Here is a 25,657-nt window from a genome sequence, read left to right as displayed (position 1 = left end):
CGTCGCTTTGCCGCAGCGAACGACCCTTTCCTGCGGAGCCCCTCTTCGCAGCGCAAAGAGGACCGCCATTACTTGTTTCGCGCCGCCTCCGGAAGTCCCATGTAAAAAGGATTTAAGGGTCAAGTCAACATTAATAGACCACAAGCTTAACATGAGTCAAACAGTTTGATGCAACATCACAAAAATCTAATGCTATTCTAGGCTGCATCAGTGTCAAGAGAAGTAATTGTACCATTCTCTTCTGCCTTGGTCAGACAACATCTGGAATACTGTACCCAGTTCTGGGCACCAGTGTAAGGATATTGGCAAGCTGGAACAGGTGCACAGGAGGGTGACCAAGACGATCAAGGGTCTGGAAGTCAAGCCTTATTAGAATGGCTGAGGGAGCTGGGTATGTTTAGCCTTGAGAAGAGGAGAATCATTTCCCAAAAGCTTTTTACTTTCTTACATTCCCACCACATATGATAGAAAGTACCTTCTTTTTCTTTACATTTCCAACCAGATCAGCCGAATCAACCCCAAATCAACCCTGGCGATCAATGGGGTGACAGATGTCGCAGCCAGATCGCCCTCACATCCCAGGAAGAACTTTCTGACGGTAAGAGCAGAGTGGCTGGATTGGAAAATTAAAGTTCAGTCTAACTGCATGGATTGGGGTGCTTAGGGTCAAGGTTAATGGCTGGAAGCACTTGGGCCAAAGCTGGTCCAGTGTGTGGGATGGCATGGCCTGCTTCCGCTCTTGCAAGGGGGCACTTTGAGCAATGCAACCGGCGTGCAGACTGCTGCAGATGTCGCCATCCCCTTTCAGCCTGGAAAACTCGCTGTTGGCAATTGGACCTGCAATTGGGCCTACTATTGAGCCTTATGAAGATCATGGCCACTGGGCCCATCACCTCCTGGCAAATAGAAGGGGAAGAAATGGAGGCAGTGAGAGATTTTACTTTCTTGGGCTCCATGATCACTGCAGATGGTGACAGCAGCCACGGAATTAAAAGACGCCTGCTTCTTGGGAGAAAAACAATGACAAACCTAGACAGCATCTTAAAAAGCAGAGACATCACCTTGCCAACTAAGGTCCGTATAGTTCAAGCTATGGTTTTCCCCAGTAGTGATGTATGGAAGTGAGAGCTGGACCATAAAGAAGGCTGATCACGGAAGAATGGATGCTTTTGAATTCTGGTGCTGGAGGAGACCCTTGAGAGTCCCATGGACTGCAAGATCAAACCTCTCCATTCTGAAGGAAATCAGCCCTGAGTGCTCACTGGAAGGACAGATCCTGAAGCTGAGGCTCCAATACTTTGGCCACCTCATGAGAAGAGAGGACTCCCTGGAAAAGACCCTGATGTTGGGGAAAGATGGAGGGCACAATGAGAAGGGGACGACAGAGGACGAGATGGTGGGACAGTGTTCTCGAAGCTACCAGCATGAGTTTGATCAAACTGCGGGAGGCAGTGGAAGACAGGAGTGCCTGGCGTGCTCTGGTCCAGGGGGTCACGAAGAGTCGGACACGACTAAACGACTAAACAACAACATTGGGCCTCAAGGTCGTTGCCACAGCAACAGCGCCATGCTTGTATTTCCTTCCCATGATGCCTCGGGGGCGGCGCTGTTCTACCCGAAGCGATTGCGGGAGCCGCCGGCGGCTTCAAGTCTGCAGCGGGATTTGGCGAGGCTCCCGTCGTGCCTTGCGCCGTCTCCATAGCTACCGCCCGGCGGGCGTCCGCCGTTGCCTGGGCCGCGGCGGCCTCACGGGGAGGCGGGATGGGCTCCGGGTCGCCGCTGCGGTTCTTCCCGGGGCTCCTCGCGGCCTGCCTTCTACTGCCGCTGTCCTCGTCCACGGACGCGCCAACGAGCGCGGCCACCTCGGAGCCCCCGACCGGCTGGGATGAGGCCACGTCGGGGGCGCCGACAGCGGGTACCCCGCCTCACCCGACCCCTAGTCCCGGCCAGGCCTCCCCTAGTCCGGGCCCCGCCAGCAGCCCTGCGTGGACTTCCGACCCGGGCCCCGCCAGCAGCAAGCCCAGTCCGACAGACGCGGCGGGGGTGCCCGTCCCTTCGGAGCTGCCGGACCCCGGAACGACTCCCCGACCTGGTCCGTGGCCCGCGCCTGTGACCGACGGTGAGCCCCCAGCCCCGCCATGAGCGATGTGGGGAGGGTAGGAAAGGGAAGAAGCGGTAGGCCCGGCGGCTAAATGGAGCCTCCAGATACAGGGGGAATCTACCTCGGAACCGCAGCGCAGGCGTCTCTACCTGCCCAGTTTCCTGGAGGCCTCCGGCGTAGTCGCTGTTCAAAGTAGGATGCTGAGCAGTGCGGACTTCTGGCCTCGTTAGTGGTGCAGTTCTGATGTTCTTATACCCTCCAATTTTTTAACATTAATTTTCCCAAAAAAATTAAACAAACAAACATAAATCTCAACTGTATTTAAACCAATCTTAGTAACATTGTTAAGTGACTTCCTCGAATTCCCCTCGTTGAATTTCAGTGTATATCATGATAACAGTTTTCCAAAACCAATTTTCTTATAAAAATAACTTAATCACTTGACATCTTTCTTTCTTTCTATTTTAACTTTAAACCTATTAATCTCTAACATGATCTGTTTAAATCCTAAGCCTATCTGGTATTTGCAAGTTTTTCCAATTATCTTAACATATTTAACTAAATAGTCTTTGAATTTCATCCATTCCCCCTGGTACTCCTCCTTCTGGTTGCAGACTCTCTCAGTCAGGTCGGCTAGCTCCAAAAAATCCATCATCTTCATCTGCCATCCCTCCATTGTAGGGACGACTTGTGTTTTCCAATTCTTAGCTAACAAAATTCTTGCTGCGGTTGTGGCATACAAAAACAGATTAACATCTTTCTTGGGCAATTCTAAACCTGTTATTCCAAGAAGAAAGGCCTCTGGTTTCTTAATAAATGTATATTGCAACATTTTTTTCAATTCATTATAAATCTTCTCCCAGAAGTCTTTCACCTTGGGGCAGGTCCACCACATATGATAAAAGGTACCCTCTTTTTCTTTTCTTTTCCAGCATAGATTATCACTGTTATGATAGATCTTTGCTAATTTCTTATACACATGTATTGCACAAGTTCAGCCCCTGTTGCTCGGAAGCCACATCGCTCTGCATTTTGATATGTGTTGGAGGGACATGTGGCAGCAGGTACCTCTTGCAGGTGCATGCAGCTGGCTGCTCTCTGCCACGGATGGAAGGATGAAGAACCAAGGGGACCTTTTGGTTTGCTCTGGGGGGCTCCTCTCAGTGCGGATGAGTAACACAGCAGATTATGCAGAGCTGTTTTAAAATTAGATAGCAAAAAGCAAGCCCATTGGAAACAAAAAGCATTAAAAATCTTTAAAACAACGGGGATGCAGCCAGCTAAGTCATAATTAGGTCAAGTTCATTTATTGACCCTATTTCAGTATCCCCATTTCAGTATTTCTGCCCCCTTATTGTACATTCATATAAACACAAATTACTAGTATTCAAATGCACACAATAAGCTGCATGAATATGGAGAAGAAGCCTTTGAGAGACTATGCATGAAAGCAAGTCCTTTAAACCTTCTGGTTTTGTGGAGCTGTATATAATAGAAGAAAGAAGTTGGGCCGTATCCAGTATTGCGCCTGGAAGAGGGACTTCCTTGCCCCCCCCCCATAGGTTTAACATTCAGTACTATTTGTCAAAACCTGTTTGTTTTCAGTGGCCGAGTTGTGTGTCTGTGACCTTCTGGTGGACCAGTGTGATGTAAATTGTTGCTGTGACCCCATATGCACTGCTGCAGATTTCAGCCTCTTCACTATGTGTTCAGTTCCTGTTGTCACGTAAGTGCTTGCACATGCATCATGGCTTGAAATATAAAGATGCACCTTTGAACAGATTCATAAGTTCAAGAAGGGTCTGTGCTGCAGTAGAGCTAGTTGAAATATGCAGCTTTGAACATGGCTTGTAGGCCTATGCCACCCCAAAATACTTGGGGGGAGGTAATTTCTCTGGAAGCTCCCCCACATCAGAATGTGCATGAATGTGAAAGGTCAGCACATCAGTCTCTCTGATGGATGAGCTTTCCATATACAGAGTGGTTTTGAAATGGAGATGTGTCCCTTTGAGTATTCTGAGGTGGTACAGCCCCATAAGAGTAAGAAGCTACATGTTTGAATTGACTCCCCCCCCCCCCCCGCTTTCCTTTCAGGAACTTTTATTTTAATAGTATTCATATAAAATACTTTTATTTTAGTTTAGATATTAAGAAATGGTGCTTGAGACAGATACGATATGATATCTTTATTGTCATTGTCCCATATAGAACGATGAAATTGAAAAATCTACATAAGACATTCAAAACCCCCTAAAAACTCTGAAACCCCATTTTAAAATACAATATACTATAGAGACTCCTTATACTGCGTTTAAAATCAGAATCGCATTTGGATAGAAACTGTTTCTCGAGCAGCTAGTCCTGGTCTTTATAACCCTATACCTTCTTCCAGAAGGCAGAAGCTGAAAGACATCATTTCCGGGGTGCGTACTATCCAGAAAATACATTAAGGATTTTGTATATCTGTTGGGCTGAAATATTTTTCTCATTGTCTTTTTAAAAATCTCTGGGGGCCTTTTCCAGCTGAAGAGCAGAGTAAAAAATATTTAAATCAGAAGAAAGCTTTTTTTCCTGGGGTATTTATTAACAGGGCTGTGTTGAAAAGGGAAAGCCATTTTTCGCAAGAAGGCAATCCAGGCTATTGGCTAAGAGGAGTAGATTATAGAAACTGAGCAAGGAGAGCTGAGTTTGCTCACATATGTTAATGTTGCCAAACTTCTACTAGCCAAGAAAAGAACTATCTTGCTTTCTCAACCCCTTTTCTGACTTCTAGGATGTTGCTGACCGTTACCCACAGTTTTTCAAGCTAGCCTTCCAGGTGTTAAAGCCACAAACTCACTGTAAAGTGCCAAATGATGTTCTCTGAATATGCAGAGTTGTGCATTTCTGCTTTGTGATCAATTTCACAAAATCCAGCACAAAATTCCTGGCTTTGATACCCCAGAATTAATTAAAAAGAAGTGTTGCAATGCTTTTCATATCTCCATACCGGAAGGATAATTCTCTACCCATGGAGGGATCTTTTGTAAGGATGCATTTATGTATACAGCATGTGCTATTCGTGTCCCACTGCTGCCCCCGCTCTGACTTATTAAAGCACCACACATTATGCATGGGGAGCTTTGCTCTGGTTTTCTTTCTCTAGGCAATCTAGCTGCTTTCCTCTTAACAGCTGTTTATGCCTCTGGTATTTTTGTATGTTGTGAATGAGACGACCAAATAAAGCCAGGCTGGTTGGTGGCATTTTTATTGAATACAAATATGCCAGCAAGTTTTTATTGCAGCATTTAGGGCTTGAAACACCGGTTTTGTTCACCTTTTTTTTTAAAAAAGAAAAAGATTGCTTGAAATAACTGTGAATTCTGGGGACAAAAGGCCACCCTTATCAAACTATTCCCTTCCCTATACATCAGCCCAATCTCACTGTGAGGGCTTATTTCCAGCTCTGTGGGAAATGAATCACCCCATCACTGGGATTGATACTTGCCATTGTTCTGGCCCACATTGCTGATTGCCACCCACGTTCAGGTACTTTCAGAGCTCTTAGAGACAGCAAAGCAAAAGTGTATTGAATTTTAGATGAATTTTCTGTTATGAAAAGAAATGTGGCCTTGCCAGTAGAGAGGCAAATCACATGTGTTTATGTTCTGTGCTGTTCCCTCTGGAAAGTGCTGCTAAAATGTCAGGCATTGTACGCAAACACATCCTTGCATTGACATTCTTCTTACCGATAATCACTTACTAACAATAAATACAAGTTAGAAATAAGGAAAAATTAGAAACCTAAGCTTAAAACGAACGATAGAGGTGGTAGGTGAAGCCGCTGCAGGAGAGCTGATCTATAATGTGCTCTCAGCTCCATTCTCATTGGTCATAGCAGTAATCACATGTATCAGGTGAGACAAGAGATTCACTCAAACCTATGTGACTGAGCCAGGATTTGAATCTAGCCCTCAGCAGAGTACGGCTGGGCGTTACCAGCTTTTCAACATTACAATGTATCATCAGCCAAACATCCCAATACAGTGGTGCCTCGCAAGATGAAAAGAATCCGTTCTGTGATTCTCTTCGTCTAGCGGTTTTTTCGTCTTGCGAAGCAAGCCCATTGACGGATTAGAGGATTAGCGCTATTAGTGTCTTATCTGCTGATCGGATCAGCTGATAAGCGGCTTAGAAAAGGGGGGGAGGGGAAAAAACCAGCAGGAACTCGCAATACATTGTCGTCTTGCGAAGCAAGCCCATAGGAAATTCGTTTTGCGAAGCACCTCCAAAACGGAAAACTCTTTCGTCTAGCGAGTTTTCCGTCTTGCGAGGCATTCGTCTTGCGGGGCATCACTGTATAGTGATACACCACAATGTTGAAAAGTGGAGGGAGGAACAAGCTGCATTAGCCCAGGCCCCGTGAGACGCTGGGGTGAAACCGCCTCTGCTCTCTCTTCACACACCTGCCTTTTGGGTGGCAGAAAAAGGGGAATCAGAAATTCTCCACAGAGACAACTAAGGTCCCTGCAGTTTGTTCCACTTTGGCTTCTGCTGCTGTTCAGAGGTGGCCACGCATTTACACTTCTAGTAAATAGAAAGCTTTCCTTTGTCTCATACAGGAAACCATTCATTACTTTTAACAGTTGTATTTTCATAGGGCTAAAAAGGAATATACATATATAAACAGATAATATCACTCCAAAGGAAGGTTGCAGCTTAAAAATCTATTGAACAGTATCTACTGTATTTTGCGCCCCATAGGACTCTCCGGCCCATAGGACGCACCTAGCTTTTGGGGGGGGAAATAAAGAAAAAAAAAATTATCCCCCCCCCAGGTGCGGGGCTGGAAGAACCAGGTCGGGGAACAGCGGGAAGGCGCGCTCTGCCTCCCCGCTGTCCCCCGAGCTTGTGGGGCTGGCTATGGGGAGAAGTGCGCTGATCCCGGGACTGCAGGCAGCTCTGCGCGGCCACCGGGAGCGGGGCGGGACTTCACTCCCGGTGGCCGTGCAGAGCTGCGCTAAGCCGGGGACTGCAGGCAGCTCTGCACGGCCATCCGGAGCTGGGCGGGACTTCGCGCCCCGCTCCCGGTGGCCGCGCAGAGCTGCGCTGATCCCGGGACTGCAGGCAGCTCTGTGCGGCCATTGGGAGCGGGGCGGGACTTCGCGCCTGGCTTCCAGTGGCCGCGCAGAGCTGCGCTGAGCCGGGGACTGCAGGCAGCTCTGCGCGGCCATCCGGAGCTGGGCGGGACTTCGCGCCCCGCTCCCGATGGCCGCGCAGAGCTGCACTGATCCCGGGGCTGCAGGCAGCTCTGCGCAACCCTCGGAGCCGGTCTCCTGAGGGTTGCGCAGAGCTTCCTGAAGCCTGGAGAGCGAGAGGGGTCGGTGCGCACCGACCCCTCTTGCTCTCCAGGCTTCAGCGAAAGCCTGCATTCGCCCCATAGGATGCACACACATTTCCCCTTCATTTTTGAAGGGGAAAAAGTGCGTCCTATAGGGCGAAAAATATGGTAATATTCCTTGTTAATCTCCTTTGTATGATTTGATATTGTTGCATGACATCAGTAAGGGTCTCCAGCTGTTTTAGACCCTTTCCCCAGAATCATTTGTAATAAATTATCATTTATATGCCTTGTTTTTAGTGTCTGAGGCTTGAGTGGTGAGCTATAATAGCACGTGGTTGCTGCAGTGTCATGTCAGGTGCCAGAAGCATTCCGTGGGCTGCTCCTGCCCTGTGTTATAAGGATGTCTTATGTGAAAAGAGGTTTGTTTGGTTATTTAGCTTTATTTTTTATGTTTGTTTCCCCTGCAGAGGTGACAGGCATCTCTGCAGGCAGCAAGAAGCTCTCTATTCAATAGATCCAACAGCGCATCCTCCAGAGAGGATCTTTCAATTAGCCGACAAGGTCAACCCCAGCATTTTCTGTATTCAGTCCACCAACAGTAAGTAGAGCCAAGTCGGGCATGAACCTCTTGTCTGGTTGATTCTTCAAAGGCCTTGTGTTGAGGGTTGAGATGAAGAGAGAAAGAAGAAGCCTGTCATCTCTCTGTGTGTGTGTGTGCGCGCGTACGCGTGCGCGCACACACACACACACGGTGGAGAGAGGATGAAAGGGAGACATACAATGTGCCACTCACTAATCTCCAACTTCATACTTTCTCTGTGGAATTCCTTTGCCAGCAATACAGCCATTTTGTCGCAGTGTGTCAGAACTTCCTTCAAGACACTTTAAAGCGTATAGTTGGCTCTTGCTTAGTCTGCTCCGTTTGTCTTTAGTTGCCTCTGTGTATTATGGCAATGTTATTTTACGGTTTTATATTTTTGCCCCTATAATTTATCCCAATTATTTTATTATATCCTGCTTTTCAGGATACAGATCCTTCAAAGGTACCTTACAGAAAGTGGTAAACTACTTAGCAAAAAGCACCCCCCCAAAATATTTCTTGCTTCTTGCATACTGCCTTCAGTATGTAAATGAAGGGGGGGCTTTAAAAATCTTTTTAAAGTGTTTGTTGTTTGTTTTTTATTTGTGTTATTTTTGTTGAAAAATTGAGAAAAAAATACTTTAAATAATAAAATAAGTATTTCATTAATACAGTTGATTTACTTTAGATGGATTTATAGCAGGGTTGGGAAACTACCCCTCCAGATACTTCTGGAGTTCAGCTTTCATGACTATTGGCCGTGCTGGCTGGAGCTTATGGGTCAGTGTCTAGCAGCTGTTTGGAAGGCCACAGGTCCCCAACCCCATTCTGTAGGGTGATACCCAACACAAATTTATTTGATTTCAATGTGTCAACTCTTGAGTGTGACTAACATCTGAATATCGCCCCGTCCTGAAGACTTGAAGTTGGTAACAAATGCTAAAAGCAGCCAAATACACCTGAGTGTATTTCCTTGGTTTCTGCTCTATTCTTCCAGCCCCTGTTAATATGTCTCCTGGACATCACTATTCCTGCTCTCTGTACATTTATAGGGATCGGGTGCACCAGCTCCTGTGGGCCAAGTTGTTGAGGGGGCCTTCATGGCGGCATGTTCTTTTGACGATCACCAGAGTGCCTTCGTCAAAGGTGCGCTGGCGATCTCCGCCAGGGAGGCGCTTCGCCCTGGCACATCCTTTTGATGGTCACCAGGGCTCCATCTGGGAAGGTGTGCTAGTGATCTCTGCCAGGGACGTGGTGGGGCGAAGTGTCTTCTCCCTGGTGCGTCCTTTTCATTATCACTAAGGCACTTTCCGCACTAAAGCGCTTTGGCAGAGGGGGAGTGGATGGCCTTGGTGAGGCAGCCTCAGTCTCATGGCAATGAACAAAAGGTAAGGCAGTGGGCAGTTGGGGGATGGCGGGCCAAATGAGCCTGGTTGGGATGGGGTGGCACACACGTGACGTCATGCACGCACAATGCCCCCCCCCCAAATGTTGGGTGCAACTCGCCGCCTCTGATAGGGGTAGACAAATTTCTTCACCTTATGGGATGGCCCATAGCATGGTCTCAATGGCCATTCACACATGCTCTTAAAGCAGTCTCTACCTTGTTTCCAATCTTGTTGCCCCAATACGTGGTGACATTTTTCCCGTGCGATCCCAGAACTTCCATGAGTCCCAAAAGTTCAGTAAGAATAAACTCCAAAATTCAGTTAAGTGTACTACATTGACGCGCTCTTTCTTCTCTACCCACCCCCAGACAAAGCTGCCTTATCGTTCCAAGCCCCAGAAATACCTACTATGCACAATTTTGATAGGTTGCTTCAAGAATTTGGCGACAATACCTTTGGTATTGAAAGCAACCTTGCACTGGAGGATGAGCTGGACACCCGGCAGGCTACAAGTACAAACAGTACCAGCAAGTACAAGGTAAAGTGGGGAGGTACATGTGTACACCCATTTTGTTAATTATTTATTCAAAGAAAGCTCTTTAGCCAGACTTTCAGAGTGGCTCACATATCAATGAAAATAGCACAGTTTCTTTTTAGGCTTCCAGTCTAAAAAGACACAGCATCTGAGGAAAAGGGATGTGGAGGGAAAGCAAACTCAAGCACTATATCCTTAATGTCCCAAGGTTCTTAGCATTACCAGCTGGGAAGTGGGGTGGTTATAGTTCAAAATAAAACCGCCTGTGTTTTTTTGTTGACAGTATAACGATCCCATACAGACATCAGATGGGTTCTTAATTCTCCCTGCTCCTCTCTTCCTCGCCTGGTGTACCCACTTGAACCCTGCAGGTCAGAGATTATGTGTTGTCCTTTCCTGGCTCTTTCTACCCTGCTGTTTGGGCTTTATCTGAACAACAACAAATATTGCTTAATTTTGTAAATATGTAACCTGCCTTTCCACCAGATGGTGCTCAAGGTAGCTAACAAGTATTTTTATTTATTATTTATTAAATTTGTATACTTCCCTTCCTCCGAAGATCACAGGTTGTTTCACAACAAATAATATCATTATTACCACTACTAATATATCATATTGCTTAATAATGTCGTTTCTAAGTGTTGCTGCTGCTGTTATTATTCTGCAGTATAATCAATTAAGTTGCAGTAAAATGTCAAATAAAAAGCATAAAAGCAAGACAGGTTAAACAGCAGTAAAACCAGGAGAGCAATTACTGAATCTCTGTGTCCATCGCAACATACTTACAGGCCAGCATGTCTAAACAAAAAGATCCCTGTCCGCTGGCAAAACGTTTTAGTGGTTTTGTTTGACCGCCGATGTGCAGTTGGATTTATTAGTAGCCTGAAAAAATATTTTTGGCACTTCTCTTGTATTTTGTGGTTTCTCCAGGGTTTCTTGTGAACCAGGCAGTGAAATGCAACACGATGATCACGGGAGATGCATGCACCACCCTGCCAGGCCTCAGCATGCAGTTCTACACCAGTTCTAGTATTTTGGCTGTAGGTGATTATTTTGGGAACTAGCCAGAGGGTGGAATTTTGCATGTAACAAACTGAGGGGTGGGGTAGGAAATCAGGATTGCATGTGTATTTGCTTTTTATTCAGAAATAAAAGTAAGCACCATTTGTAGCGGCAGCTATAACTTATGTTTGCAGGACCCCCAGTTTTCTAACAAGAATTGAATTTTATTAGTGGAGGATTCTGGGATGGAGGCTTAATCGCTTGTCATTTTTGCAAAAGCAAATGCAGCTGGGTCTAAAATGCTTCTTCTTTATTATTCCCGCTAGGCACCAGAGTCAAGACTCGTGGTAAGTGTCTCTTTATTCTGTTTGAGAGACTTGCTGTTTATATGTGGGCGCTTTGTATTGGATATAGTCTCTTACAACACTGATGCTACAACCAAGGCTTAATTGCCTCTGAATTGACCTCCCAGTTAAGTGGGGCTTTGGAGTCATCTGCCATACCAATGGTGAGGGGTCTACAATTGTTGGTTGGCTGGGCCAAAAACCTGGAGCTACCTCTCTTCCTTTTCACAATTCCTCCTTTCCTTTTCACAATTGCATCCGACACCCACTCCTGGTCTTTTCTGGAGGAAGGTGCTAGCAAAGCGCATGCTGGGTTAGTGGGAGGGTTGCTGTTTAAAAGTGCCCTGAGCGCCTTTGTAAAATGATGATTACTATTTCCCCATGCTGATCTTTCTGAAGAGGAGGGCCATCACAGAGAGGAAGAGCGTAGCTTCAAGTAGTGACATCCAAGTCTCTTCGTCCTCCTCCTCCTCCTCGTCCCTGTCATTTTCCAAGGGAAGGGTCAGCAGGGAGGGGAGCGCTGGCTTAAATCTTCTTGGATAAAAGGCGCTCAAGCCTTCCCTGCTCTACTTACTCCTCTAAATGTTCCTAAGGTTTTGCATGTGTTTTTGTTCCCCTTGGCATTTTTTGGATTTGTTTTCTTTCCTTCCTGTACATCAGAGCTTTCCAAGCTTTCTCCCATGGAAGCTCTGCACGTCAGTTTCTCAGCCATACAAATGTGCTTTTCAGAGGGCACGCCCCTTGATAAAGCCCTGAGAAGCTTAGTGAATGTGCCAAGTTCTCTTTTGCCTGGTTTGTGCGCAGGATTGCAGCCAGCTGGATTTGTTGAGGCTGATCCGTTGTATTTTGCAGGTGAACATCACCATCAAGTCCATAACCGTGCAGAGTCCGGAGGGGCTGCGCACGCGTTTGAAGAACACTGATGCTCTGATTCTCCCCACACTGAATGGTCAGTCATGCAGTAACGTGGTCCTGGAGGTAAGTGTGCAGTTACCATTTCAACTCAGCATTTCTTGAAAAGAAATACTTTTTACGGGTTAAATACTTAAAAATTAATTTAGTTTTTAAAACCTCATGAAGAACTATGTCCACATTAAACACAACCCAATTTTATTTTTATTTTTGAAAAAATGTCACCACAAAAGTCTTTGTGCCTGCCAAGGATTGTAGCCAACCGAGTTTTGTTCAGAATAGACTCATTGGAATTAATGGACCCTTGTTACCAAAGTTCATTCATTTCAATGGATCTGTTTTGAGGAAGGCCAACAATGGATGCAGCCCCTCGTGCAGACCCACATACAGTGGTACCTCGGGTTAAGTACTTAATTTGTTCCAGAGGTCCGTTCTTAACCTGAAACTGTTCTTAACCTGAAGCACCACTTTAGCTAATGGGGCCTTCTGCTGCTGCCACGCCGCTGAAGCACAATTTCTGTTCTCATCCTGAAGCAAAGTTCTTAACCCAAGGTACTATTTCTGGGTTAGCGGAGTCTGTAACCTGAAGCGTATGTAACCTGAAGCGTATGTAACCCGAGGTACCACTGTACTCCATTCTGGAAACCAGGTGACATGTAGAACTGTAAACAAACTTCATCGAAATAAAAAGCTGGGCCATGCAGACAGGTGGTCTGTTCCTTACCTTTTGGTCAACCCTTCTGACTTGCATTGAAATATAGCTACTTAACTCCCCCTGCCCTCTAGATTTGCAGTTATGAACATAAAATAGCAGACACTTTGCCAACAGGCATGAAGAGCTGGTTCTGCTGGACCCATTTTGCTCAAAGGATCAGAAACCAAAGGACTCTCTGTTGCGTCTAGAGCAGGCTCTGCAAAGGCTGCTCTGGAGAGTTCTCCCAGGAAACTCAGACAGTGCCTTCATTCATTCATGCTGCATTTTCCCACTGGATTATGCCCAAGAAGCTGATAACAACACTGGATGAACAATAGTAACAGTTAAGAACATAGTGTAAACCATCAAGCCCATTCTAAAATCCTACCTCATGGTGAAGCACTTTCAACTCAGCTGTGGAAAAAGCCTAATAACCATGTGGAACTGAGTTTGCTTGGTTTTCCTTAAAAAACTCCTATCCCTCATATTTCCAAAAAAGAATTCAATACTGCTTGCAACTATAAAATAGCAGCATAAAAACAAAACAATACATAAAATCAACATCACAATAATGCAACAGTTCGAATATACAGTGGTACCTCGGGTTAAGTACTTAATTCGTTCTGGAGGTCCGTTCTTAACCTGAAACTGTTCTTAACCTGAAGCACCACTTTAGCTAATGGGGCCTCCTGCTGCCACCGCACCGCCTGAGCCCGATTTCTGTTCACATCCTGAAGCAAAGTTCTTAACCTTAAGCACTATTTCTGGGTTAGCGGAGTGTGTAACCTGAAGCGTATGTAACCCGAGGTACCACTGTAAAGCAGAAATTTCAGCAAGCAGCCATCTTTCTCCCTCTGGGTTCCCCACTCCACATCAATATTTGGATTGTATGGGACAAGGACCTGTACAGTGGTGCCCCGCAAGACGAATGCCTCGCAAGACGGAAAACTCGCTAGATGAAAGAGTTTTTCGTTTTGGAGGTGCTTCGCAAAACGAATCTCCTATGGGCTTGCTTCGCAAGACAACAATGTCTTGCGAGTTCCTGCTGGTTTTTTCCCCTTCCCCCCCCTTTTTCTAAGCCACTAAGCCGCTTATCAGCTGATCCGATCAGCAGATAAGCCGCTAAAAGCCGCTAATAGCGCTAAGCCGCTTATCAGCTGATCCGATCAGCAGATAAGCCGCTAGAAGCCTCTAAAAGCCTCTAATAGTGCTAATCCGCTAATCCTTCAATGGGCTTGCTTCACAAGACGAAAAAAACCGCTAGACGAAGAGAATCACAGAACGGATTCTTTTCGTCTTGCGAGGCACCACTGTATTTTGCTTCTGTTACATGATGAGGTAAAATGTATGCCCAGGGCACTATATAAATCGGATGGGCAGTATTAAGATCGAGGGCCCAAAGTGGCCCTCCAGGCCTCTCCATGTGGCCCTGGGTACTCTACACAGGCCACACCTCTTACCGGCCCTACTTCATACCCTTGTGTGTTTTTCCTGACTGGAATGTGTCTTTGACCTGATTTCCTGGATGGAGCGGAGAGAAACTAGCCTGCTGAATAAAAGTAACATTTGCATTTGTTGCTTTGCTCTCTTGAGTCTCTGGCTTTGCCAACTGGTGGCCTGTGCCTTCCCCTGGAAGGTTGCCCAGATGGCAGTGTGGCCCTTGGTCTGAAAAAAGGTTTCCCATCTCGGATATCTTACCTTGTTACGTATAATAAAAATGTAAGGATGTCGCCATACTGCAGTTTGTGTAGCTGCTGAATGATGTTGCTGCAAACTACAGCGTGACAACAGAACAGCAGCATTGGAGAGTGAAGAGGAGAGAGACATGGGCAGGCAAGCGAACAGGTGGGCAGCCCAGGCTAGCAGGAGCAGCCGTGAAAGGCTGGAGGAGCGCCTCACCTCACACTGACGTCACCTTTTTGGCTTCAGCAGCTTTGGAGGCTGAGGAAGAAGGACATGGAGGCAGGAAGGGACTCCAGGCAAACAGCTGAGGAAGTCTGGACAGGTTGTGGCAGCTCCCCAGCAAGTGTCCTGGTTTCTTGTTGCTGCTCTTTGTTTCCCTTCTCCTCACCCTCCTAATTGGTGTTGTCAGTGTGAGGTGGGCAGTATGACGTGGGGGGAGGGGCAGGATCAAGAGGAGGACGACAGAGAGAGTGTGATTTGGGTAAGCTGTAAGGGGAGTGGGGGCATGGTTTGGGGGATTGGCAGGGTTGGTGAGTGAAGTGGGCAGAGGAGGCAGCCCTTAAAAAGGTAAAGGGACCCCTGACCATTAGGTCCAGTCGTGACCGACTCTGGGGTCGCGGCGCTCATCTCGCTTTATTGGCCGAGGGAGCTGGCGTACAGCTTCCGGGTCATGTGGCCAGCATGACTGAGCCGCTTCTGGCAAACCAGAGCAGCAAACGGAAACGCCGCTTACCTTCCTGCTGGAGCGGTACCTATTTATCTACTTGTGGGGGAGGGAGACAGTGCTCCTGAAGGTAGGAGTCTATCAATTAATGAAGATGATCATCCAAATGTCATAGACCAAATGGAGCAAACAGCACGCGGACCTAGTGGTGGGAGGAAAAAATCCTTAAATAAGAGACACGGGGGAATGATTAATGGACTTCAATGTCTGTACACTAATGCGCAAAGCATGGGAAATAAACAAGATGAGCTTGAGCTCTTGGTACAGCAAACTAAATATGACATAATAGGCATCACTGAAACCTGGTGGGATAAGTCCCACGATTGGAATGTAATAATGGGGGGATACAATCTATTTCAGAGAAACAGACCAGACAAGAAAGGAGGAGGAGTGGCGTTATATGTCAGGGATGTGTATACCTGTGAAGAGATCCAAGATTTAGATCCTCAAAGCCAAAGTGAGAGCATTTGGGTCAAAATTAAGGGAGAGAAGAATAACAGAGACCTCATTGTGGGAGTTTACTATAGATCCCCAAGCCAAACGGAGGACATAGATGATGCCTTCCTGGAACAGATGGCCAAGCATGCAAAAGGAAGGGAGATAGTAGTAATGGGGGACTTCAATTACCCGGATATTTGTTGGACGTCAAACTCAGCCAAGAGCATAAGGTCAAACAGATTCCTCACTGGCCTTGCAGACAACTTCATTGTCCAGAAAGTGGGAGAAGCAACAAGAGGAACAGCCATTTTAGATCTGGTCCTAACCAATGTTGATGACCTGGTTAGTGGGGTAGAAGTGGAAGGATCATTAGGCGCGAGTGATCATGCTCTTCTGAAGTTTACTATACAGCGGAAAGGAGCAGCCAAGCATACTAGGACTCAATTTCTTGACTTTAAGAAAGCCGACTTCATAAAACTTAGGGAAGTGCTGGGTGAGATCCCATGGACAACAATACTAAAAGGAAAGGGAGTTCATGATGGCTGGGAGTTTGTTAAGAGGGAGATACTAAAAGCACAACGTCAGGCAATACCAATGAGACGGAAACATGGAAGGTGCCTAAAGAAGCCAGGGTGGCTATCTAAAGAACTTTTAACTGAATTAAGATTAAAAAAGGATGTGTACAAAAAATGGAAAAGGGGGGAAACCACCAAAGAGGAATTCAAACAAATAGCCAGCACGTGTAGACACAAAGTCAGAAAAGCTAAAGCACAGAATGAACTCAGGCTTGCTAGAGAGGTTAAAAGCAACAAAAAAGGCTTTTATGGGTATGTTCGTAGCAAAAGGAAGAACAAAGAAACAATGGGGTCACTCAGAGGAGAAGATGGTGAAATGCAAACAGGGGACACAGAAAGGGCTGAACTCCTCAATGCCTTCTTTGCCTCAGTCTTCTCTGATAAAGAAAACAATGCCCGACCTGAAGAATTTGGAGCAAATGATTCAGCAAAGGAAACACAGCCCAGAATAACTAAGGAGATAGTACAAGAATATTTGGCTAGTTTAGATGTATTCAAGTCTCCAGGGCCAGATGAACTGCATCCAAGAGTATTAAAAGAACTGGCAGATGTGATCTCAGAACCACTGGCAGTCATCTTTGAGAATTCCTGGAGAACAGGCGAAGTCCCGGCAGACTGGAGGAGGGCAAATGTTGTCCCTATTTTCAAAAAGGGGAAAAGAGAGGACCCAAATAATTACCGCACAGTCAGTCTGACATCAATAGCAGGGAAGATTCTGGAGCAGATCATTAAGCAAACAGTCTGTGAGCACCTAGAAAGGAATGCTGTGATCACCAATAGTCAGCATGGATTTCTGAAAAATAAGTCATGTCAGACTAACCTGATCTCGTTTTTTGACAGAATTACAAGCCTGGTAGATGAAGGGAACGCAGTGGATGTAGCCTACCTTGATTTCAGCAAGGCATTTGACAAGGTGCCCCATGATATTCTTGTAAAGAAGCTGGTAAAATGCGGTCTTGACTATGCTACCACTCAGTGGATTTGTAACTGGCTGGCTGACTGACCGAACCCAAAGGGTGCTCATCAATGGTTCCTCTTCATCCTGGAGAAGAGTGACTAGTGGGGTGCCACATTGTTCTGTCTTGGGCCCGGTCTTATTCAACATCTTTATCAACGACTTGGATGATGGACTCAAGGGCATCCTGATCAAATTTGCAGATGACACCAAACTGGGAGGGGTGGCTAACACCCCAGAGGACAGGATTACACTTCAAAACGACCTTGACAGATTAGAGAACTGGGCAAAAATAAACAAGATGAATTTTAACAGGGAGAAATGTAAAGTATTGCACTTGGGCAAAAAAAATGAGAGGCACAAATACAAGATGGGTGACACCTGGCTTGAGAGCAGTACATGTGAAAAGGATCTAGGAGTCTTGGTTGACCACAAACTTGACATGAGCCAACAGTGTGACGCGGCAGCTAAAAAAGCCAATGCAATTCTGGGCTGCATCAATAGGAGTATAGCATCTAGATCAAGGGAAGTAATAGTGCCACTGTATTCTGCTCTGGTCAGACCACACCTGGAGTACTGTGTCCAGTTCTGGGCACCACAATTCAAGAAGGACACTGACAAACTGGAACGTGTCCAGAGGAGGGCAACCAAAATGGTCAAAGGCCTGGAAACGATGCCTTATGAGGAACGGCTAAGGGAGCTGGGCATGTTTAGCCTGGAGAAGAGGAGGTTAAGGGGTGATATGATAGCCATGTTCAAATATATAAAAGGATGTCACATGGAGGAGGGAGAAAGGTTGTTTTCTGCTGCTCCGGAGAAGCGGACACGGAGCAATGGATCCAAACTACAAGAAAGAAGATTCCACCTAAACATTAGGAAGAACTTCCTGACAGTGAGAGCTGTTCGACAGTGGAATTTGCTGCCAAGGAGTGTGGTGGAGTCTCCTACTTTGGAGGTCTTTAAGCAGAGGCTTGACAACCATATGTCAGGAGTGCTCTGATGGTGTTTCCTGCTTGGCAGGGGGTTGGACTCGATGGCCCTTGTGGTCTCTTCCAACTCTATGATTCTATGATTCTATGACATGCTTTCGAACTGCTAGGTTGGCAGGAGCTGGGACTGAGCAACGGGAGCTCACCCCGTCGCGGGGATTCGAACCGCCGACCTTCTGATTGGCAAGTCCTAGGCTCTGTGGTTTAACCCACAGCGCCACCCGCGTCCCGTGGCAGCCCTTAGTAAATGATAAAGAGCTGTGGACCTTCCTGTTAGTTAAGCTGCAAAACATTTTTTGTTTTTCAGGCAAGTTACCTTATTACCTTCACAGAGGCAGGTGAAATTGCAAGTGCAGGTGTATCTTTGATCCTGGGGACCATTAACACAATGGCCCGTTTTGTATTGCAGTCCTTTGAGATCCGTTTCATTCAGGTAATTTCCCAAATTATTATTTTTAAGATCCAAAAAGATTTAACAAAACAAAAATTTAAAAAGGTTACACGATATTATACTATAACACAAATTCAATTACTATTGCTTCATTCATACCATACAATAACCAATCTATGTCTCTGTGCATGGTTAATTTTGCACATTAATTTGTCTAAACATCCATAATCACCTCCTAATATGTTAGTCCTGATGATCATATGATTATTCTAGTTTTTTTATCTTACAGAACTTAACAAACTTTATAATAGCTCAGTCTGTATTTCCCCCAACATTGTGTATAGGTTTTGATTACATCTTACACTTTTCCCAGTATCTAATAAATAAACTCCACTTCTCAACAAATCCGTTTTCTTGATATCTTCCTTCTCTGGCCCTTATTAAATTTGTTAATTTAATCATCTTGGTTTAATCAGGCAAGCAATGTCCCAGATTCTTATTAACCCAAGCCTCTATTGACAGATGCTTTGACTTTTTCCAGTCTTGGCAGATAAACCTTTGGGCTGCAGCTTCCCAAAATATTTTTAATAACTTTGTGGGAAGCTGGTTTGTAACAATATTTTAGAGCTGATGGGGGGCGGGGCACAGCTGTCTTAAAAAAACAAGGATTTCAGTCACTCAGTGTGTTCCTGTTTTCCTTCAAAGCATAGGTTCTGAAAATCATTTCTACCTGTGTATCTTCTGCATGTACCTGAAGCAACAATGTAATAATAACATGAGCTCCATTATTCAAATGGTTTACTGCTTAGAAAACAGTAATTCAATTTATCTATAATCCTGAAGGAGATTTTTCCTATTAGCTGCTTTGCCACAAATGGTTAATGGAAAATTAAGTGGTATTGTATTTTGTGTCCCCTCCGCACATAGCAAGGAACTCAGCCTGTTCGTCTCAGCGGAAGCCCTGGTTATGTTGTTGGCCTACCAATAAAAGCTGGATTTCGGACTCCTGGATATCCTTTTTTCATGACTTATCACAGCTCTGCAGAACTGTCCCTGCCTGGGAAAAAGTTACATTTCATAGTGCTCATTTCTTTCAAGGCTGAATCAGTTCCGGATTATTTCTCTGAGAAATTTTAAGTTGTTCAATCCTGAACTGAAGACAGTAGTCCCATGTGGGAAAGAATACTATGAAATTAGCAATTTCTAAATCTTCTCCTGGAAACTGGTGCCAGACAGTCAGCACAGAATTAACCGCCTTACTCCATCATAACACAACAGAGCATTGCCAACTATCTTGGCTGTTTTGGTTTTGGGAGTTTTAGTGGGATAATGGCCCAAGGTTTTTCTTTTGGTTTTGCCTGTTTTGCTTTTCTGAACTCACTGAGCTGCAAGAAGCCATGTCATTTTGTGGGTGATGCTTGGGTTTGGGCAAGCTTTTTAGAAGCTGGAGAGCTAGCTGGGCATGGTGGGGCTTGGGCTCTCTGTCCAGTGTGGGTAGAGGGCTGGAGGGGATTCTCCTGCCGCCTCTGCATTCTTGCACCTGGCTTTTAGGGGAAGGGGCAGTCAGTAGCTCAATAGCAGGGCACATGCTTTGTGCACAGAAAGCTCCAGGATCAAAGAATGGCCACCACCTGGAGCAAGTAATAATGCTCTGACAAGGCAGTTCAGAGATATAATAATAATAATAATAATAATAATAATAATAATAATAATAATAATAATAATAATAATTTATACCCATCTGGCTGGATTTCCCCAGCTACTCTGGGCGGCTTCCAGCAGAACACTAAAATACAATAACCTATTAAACATTAAAAGCTTCCCTAAACAGGGCTGCCTTCAGATGTCTTCTAAAAATTTGGTAGTTATTTTTCTCTTTGACATCTGGTGGGAGGGCGTTCCACAGGGCGGGTGCTACTACCGAGAAGGCCCTCTGCCTGGTTCCTTGTAACCTCACTTCTCGCAGCAAAGGAACTGCCAGAAGGCCCTCGGTGCTGGACCTCAGTGTCCGGGCAGAATGATGGGGGTGGAGACGCTCCTTCAGATTCTGGATGTTGTGCATTTTCTCTTTGACTCTAAATCTACATCTGGAATTGTTCAGAGCACAAATGAAGCTGGCCAGCTTACCCTCATGAAGAGCACACCTGCTCAGGATTGCTTAGCTGTGGAAGGAGTTAGAACTCCAATATTGTTTGGGTACAGCATGCTGTCTGGATGCCAGCTACGGTAAGGGCTGAAACCAGCCTTGTACTTAGACATGCCATATGCCATTTCCTATTCTTAAAAGGTAAAGGGACCCCTGACAGTTAAGTCCAGTCATGAATGACTCTGGGGTTGCGGCACTCATCTCCCTCTATAGGCCGAGAGAGCCGGCGTTTGTCCGCAGACTTTTTTTCTGGGTCATGTGGCCAGGATGACTAAGCTGCTTCTGACGCAATGGAACACTGAAACCAGAGCAGCACACAGAAACACCGTTTACCTTCCCGCCAGAGCGGTACCTATTTATCTGCTTGCACTTTTTGGGGTGCTTTCGAACTGCAAGGTTGGCAGGATCTGGGACCGAGCAACGGGAGCTCACCCCATCACGGGGATTCGAACTGCCGACCTTTTGATCGGCAAGCCCAAGGCTCAGTGAGTTAGACCACAGCGCCACCCACGTCCCATTCCTATTCTTACTTCCATGCTTAAGAAATTGTTTATCACAGTGTTAGGTTGCAAGGAAAATGCTGGCATCTCACTTAGCAGAGTGGCAGAGTTCCATGCCCCTTGGGTGCCTCCATCTTGAATTTTGTACTTTGCTTCAGCAAGCATGGTCTAATATAGTTCCTTCACACACACACACACACACACACACACACTAATCCCTCCTCCTGCTGTGTCCCTTCCAATACCCTTTGCTTGGGCATTTCTAAAAGAGAGAGAGAGAGGTCTCTCCTGCAATGATTTCAGATGTGGTGGCTGTAAAGCTGATTCCCAGCATGCCAGGGAAAGGCCCGGCAGGCCCATGAGGCAAGCCGAAGTAAATGCCTCAGGTGGCTGGATCCACAGAGGCAGCAGATTGGGTAGCCAAGGAATGCATTACTTGCTGCTGCTGTTTCAGCAACAGCTGTATGCTCTTTGGTGACCAAAACTGCTGCCTCCTCAGCATCAACAGCACCCCCCCCCCCAGCCACATCTTCAGCAGCCTTTTGTTCCTGGTATAGATCTTCAATCACCCCTTCTTCCCTGGTGTGTTTGGGGGCAAGGGGGCATTTTGTGGTTCGCTTCAGGTACTGAAATGTCTTTGGTCAGCCCTGGCCAGTGGGGTGGACACTTGCCACCCCCTGCTCAGAGTGTCATTCTGGCAAAACTGAGTTGCCAGCCAAGGTTGCATTTCCACTGTTAGGGCAATTGCCAGTTTACCAACCGCAGGACCCCCTCTTTGCATTTATGCTAACTTCTTTGAAATAAATGAAACTCACCTTTTGACTCAGGTAGACAAAATGGAGGAATGGGAATGGTGTGAGTGGTTTTCTTTCTCTCCCCCCCCCAAATATACAACCCCACCTTACATTGCCAGTAGCACCGTTGCATTGATTAGAATAGCCAAATATGGGAATGGCGTGGTTAGACTGCTCCACATGTAGCCTTTATGTGCTGCTCTTGAAGAGTGGTTCATTAGTTGGTTGCCGTCCAGCACTGTTGACACAGAAATTTCTTTTCTGAAAGAATTACCAAGGATGCGGATTGCAGGCTCTTGGCCCCAGCGCTCCTGAGTGTGCTGAGGGGTCAAAACTTCCCAGACTGCGTGGCCTCTTTTGGAGATTCTCTGCCCCAAAATGAACTGGACTGGCTGCAAATTTCTAACAACGTCACCGAAGCGGTAAGAGTGTGTCCACACTGCCCTAAGTCAATATGGGTAGCCACGAGGTAATTTTACTACTTTTGGCCCTCTAACTTCTTCACCTGACTCAACAGCATTTAAGTTCCATCTTTATCTGGGGAAATGTAACAGCTGCAATCCAGGAGGGTCTTCAGTAGCGTAAGTGGGGATGGGGATCCATTTCAGGCAGTTGGAACGAGCCTGAAGTTCTCTCTTTTTTTGCCAATGATGCCTTGTAGCTAGCAAAACGTCTGTCTCCTTTTTCAGAGCACCTGCGAAATCCCCGTGTCATTTCAAATAGAAGTGAAATGGACTAAATATGGCTCCTTAGTTAACCCCCAGGCGAAAATCGTGAGTGTCATGGCAACGGTAATGACAGCCGCTTTGCCCCAGGTGGGTGGCGATCTCCTGTGATAGAAGGGAGCTCCTCGCATGTATTTGTAACTAAATTGGCTTTCACATTTGCAAGGTTCCATGTCTGTGTATGAGACAGATGTCTGGCTAATGAAACTGGCTTTTCCCACTCAAAGGGAAATCCTGGCACATTGAAGGTTCTGTTCATGCTTCTGCTCTAAAGGTGGCATTGAAGTTGCCTCCCCAGTATGCTTAGAAGGAAGCTTTATGGACTCCTGGGTTTCTGTAGGAGGACCTGCTAAGCAGCCGTCCTTTTTAGCTGTGGCGGTGGCTGGAACCCTGCAAGTTCCTTGTGGCTAAAGTGGAAAGAGGGAGGAAGGGACTCTCAGAAATATGGGTGGAATGGAAAAAGAAAGAGAGGGAGGGGAAAGAGAGAGGTCCTTCTCAGCGGCCTCTTTTCCCCAGCTGCCCCCTCCCCACCCTTGCACTTCAGAAGTCAGCCACCTAATCATTTGGCATGGGAGAGACACTTCCACTAGCCTGTTTGGGCCTCTTTGCATTGCATGTTTCTTTCATTAGGTGCCTTGAGCTTTTATGTTGGTAAAGCAGGAGAATAAATGTGATTGAACAAGCAGCACGGGACTGCTGCTGAAAGCAGCCACTGCCCCTCTCCCCCCGTGGTACAGCTTGCTTTGCCCGCTGGTGCCCATGCCCTGTCTGAGTTCTCCCATGGCCACGTACCCTTGGAGCAGCCAGTGATGTGGCGCTGGAAATGGGGCATGCAGTATAATGACATCAGGACTCAGGGTAGATTGTTCTACATATTAACAAAGAGCAGGGGCAACAAGATGCAGAGTTGGCATTTTCAGCAGGAGCCCTGTGTTTCGTGCATTTTATCTCTCCAGCATGCCTGTTGTGTCTTCCTTTCAGTTCTGAAACTAGCTGCTGCTAAACCCCACAATAGCTGGAAAGGAAATGTTTTTGTACTGAGTTGGTGCTCTAAACAAGCACAGTCCTGATCTTAAAGCTCTCCTGATCTTGGCTCCTTATCATATATATTCTGCCAGCTAACACTGACACAACAACCTCTTTTATTTTGGAGCTCAGCATTTGACCTGTTCTGCATGATTCATTCTGTGAAGTGAAACTTTTCTTTCCTGTCCTAAGCGGAGCCAGGGTGTGGAATGCATCTGCCTGTCTCTTGCAGGTTGACTCGGGAAGCGAACAAACAATCCAGATCTTCAGCTCTGCTACTTTTGTTGACGTCTCTGCGCCTGCTGAGCCGGGTTACAAAGCACTACCAACCATCGAAGGCAACTTGCCCTTCGACTTTTTCTTCCCATTTGTTTAGTCGCAGGGTGAGCTGCTTCTTCTTCCTTCCTTTTCTCAATGCGAGAGCGAACCAGGTTTCAAACCACTCTTCCACTGGGATCAAAGATCCCTCCTAAATATTGACTGGCTGCATGTCTGAAAAGGGAGTATATGGGGAAAGGAGCCCCAAATAAGCAGTGGCAGGGTTGGGCTAGAGGAAACAACAGCAGGAACTCCCCTCCATAATCCTGTTTAGCAGTGAGCAAGAGGGGTCCTTCAGCAAACGCAGCTTCCATCATGCACTACAGTGGCAGTTTTGTGGAGTACAGCTCAACTCCTGTGCTGTGCCTACCCCCAGGACAGAGCCATTCCATCCCTCCTCTTGTAATTCGTGGGCAGTCACCATCTTTGCTGGGAATTGTAAAGGAAGGAGCCGTGAATCAGGATGGCTATACTTTGCTTCCTCCTCTCCTGGGAAGCTCCAGTTCCCACCACTACTGCCCCCCCCCCCAAACTCACACACTTGGATTGTACTACACACCTTGATATTTCTTCTGAATTTATTTTCCCCATGTTTTCCATTCTTGAGGACTACTAACTCCCCAAAGCCCACTGCATGTTCCTATATTCATTTCCATGGTCCTGCAAGTGGGAACAGCTTATTGTAAGACATTGCTTTATTCTTTTCTTTTCTTTTCTTTTTTAGACTAAAGGAATTGCTGTGTCAGGCACACCCAGGAATTTGGGGGGAGTTTGGGGGAAAAGGCCACTGACTCACCTGCCATCCATCCACCTTCCTCTTTAGGTACTTCAATAGTAACTTGCAGTTTTGTGAAGTTTATCAATGTCAACCAGTTTCACAGTTTTGACTTTTATTAAATTATTTTTGCTATTTTTTAAAAACTGTACAGCTGTACAATTAAAGATTGTAATAATTGGTTTTCAGATATGTGGATTTTTTTTTTCAACACTTGAGTCTTAACAAGCAATAGGGATAGAATATTGTTCTAGGCATGGAAGGGAATATACAAAAGAGTATGTTCAAAATGGCACAGTATGGCGGCACTGGCTCCGTTGGGCCCTAGGATGGCACCTTATCTGGACTGGCCGACAAGTCCATGTTGCTTCAACACAGCATTAAGCCTTTCGATTTCCAGCTCCTGTTGGAGAAGAGTAATTCTGAGGTCAGTTTGGGAGGCTATGAGGAACTACAGGACATTCCCCCAGCTTAGAGGTGTGGGGGAAGAAGCAAAGATGAAAAAATGTCAAAACTTAATCACTTTGTAACAGCCTCTCAAACAGCTTTTCAGAAGGCTAAATGGAAAACCAACCTAGGTGAACACGCAGCATAAATCACATCCTAGGAATAACCTGCACATCTTTTGAGCTTGTGCACTGTAATGGAGAACAAATTATATGCAGCCTTTGATTGCTTGCATCACCCACTAATCCTCTGCAGCACAAAGAGGCAGCCAGCTTATTCTGCCCCAGTCAGG

At 46.1% G+C, this 25,657-nt stretch overlaps 2 protein-coding genes across 5 annotated transcripts in view; one reads left to right on the top strand and one right to left on the bottom strand.

The window, feature by feature from the left end:
• The first annotated feature begins 1,606 nt into the window (after positions 1 to 1,606).
• On the top strand, positions 1,607 to 25,106 carry TCTN1 (tectonic family member 1). Of its 2 annotated transcripts, XM_082230115.1 has the most exons (14): positions 1,607 to 2,119; positions 3,707 to 3,827; positions 7,892 to 8,022; positions 9,761 to 9,930; positions 10,211 to 10,298; positions 10,858 to 10,967; positions 11,256 to 11,276; positions 12,126 to 12,251; positions 18,551 to 18,676; positions 19,562 to 19,646; positions 20,722 to 20,860; positions 22,343 to 22,496; positions 22,764 to 22,889; positions 24,058 to 25,106. In XM_082230115.1, exons 1-14 carry the CDS (start codon positions 1,762 to 1,764, stop codon positions 24,199 to 24,201), a joined length of 1,899 nt encoding a protein of 632 aa, XP_082086241.1. In that variant the 5' UTR covers positions 1,607 to 1,761; the 3' UTR covers positions 24,202 to 25,106. The 2 variants fall into 2 exon arrangements, with proteins under 2 accessions (XP_082086241.1, XP_082086240.1); XM_082230114.1 differs by lacking the exon at positions 22,764 to 22,889 and having other exon boundaries at positions 1,652 to 2,119.
• The window catches only part of HVCN1 (hydrogen voltage gated channel 1), a 36,546-nt gene continuing 35,905 nt past the window's right edge, over positions 25,017 to 25,657 (bottom strand). For all 3 annotated transcript variants that reach the window (XM_082230600.1, XM_082230598.1, XM_082230599.1), the window contains exon 6: positions 25,017 to 25,321. In XM_082230600.1, the coding sequence (XP_082086726.1) occupies positions 25,256 to 25,321 (66 nt within the window). In that variant the 3' untranslated portion in view covers positions 25,017 to 25,255. The remainder of the gene's footprint in view (positions 25,322 to 25,657) is intronic.

Source organism: Podarcis vaucheri (assembly GCF_965113315.1).
Source record: "Podarcis vaucheri genome assembly, chromosome: 7".
In the NCBI taxonomy this organism is placed as follows: Eukaryota; Metazoa; Chordata; class Lepidosauria; order Squamata; family Lacertidae; genus Podarcis; species Podarcis vaucheri.
The sequence above is the reverse complement of the archived record's forward strand: the minus strand, read 5'-3'. Positions and strand labels throughout refer to the sequence as shown.

Coding starts and splice junctions, on each gene's coding strand:
- TCTN1 (XM_082230115.1), top strand. CDS start 1,762: ATGGGCTCCGGGTCGCCGCTGCGGTTCTTCCCGGGGCTCCTCGCGGCC. Junction 9,931..10,210: donor ACAGTACCAGCAAGTACAAG/GTAAAGTGGGGA, acceptor TTTTGTTGACAG/TATAACGATCCCATACAGAC. Junction 12,252..18,550: donor GCAGTAACGTGGTCCTGGAG/GTAAGTGTGCAG, acceptor TTTGTTTTTCAG/GCAAGTTACCTTATTACCTT.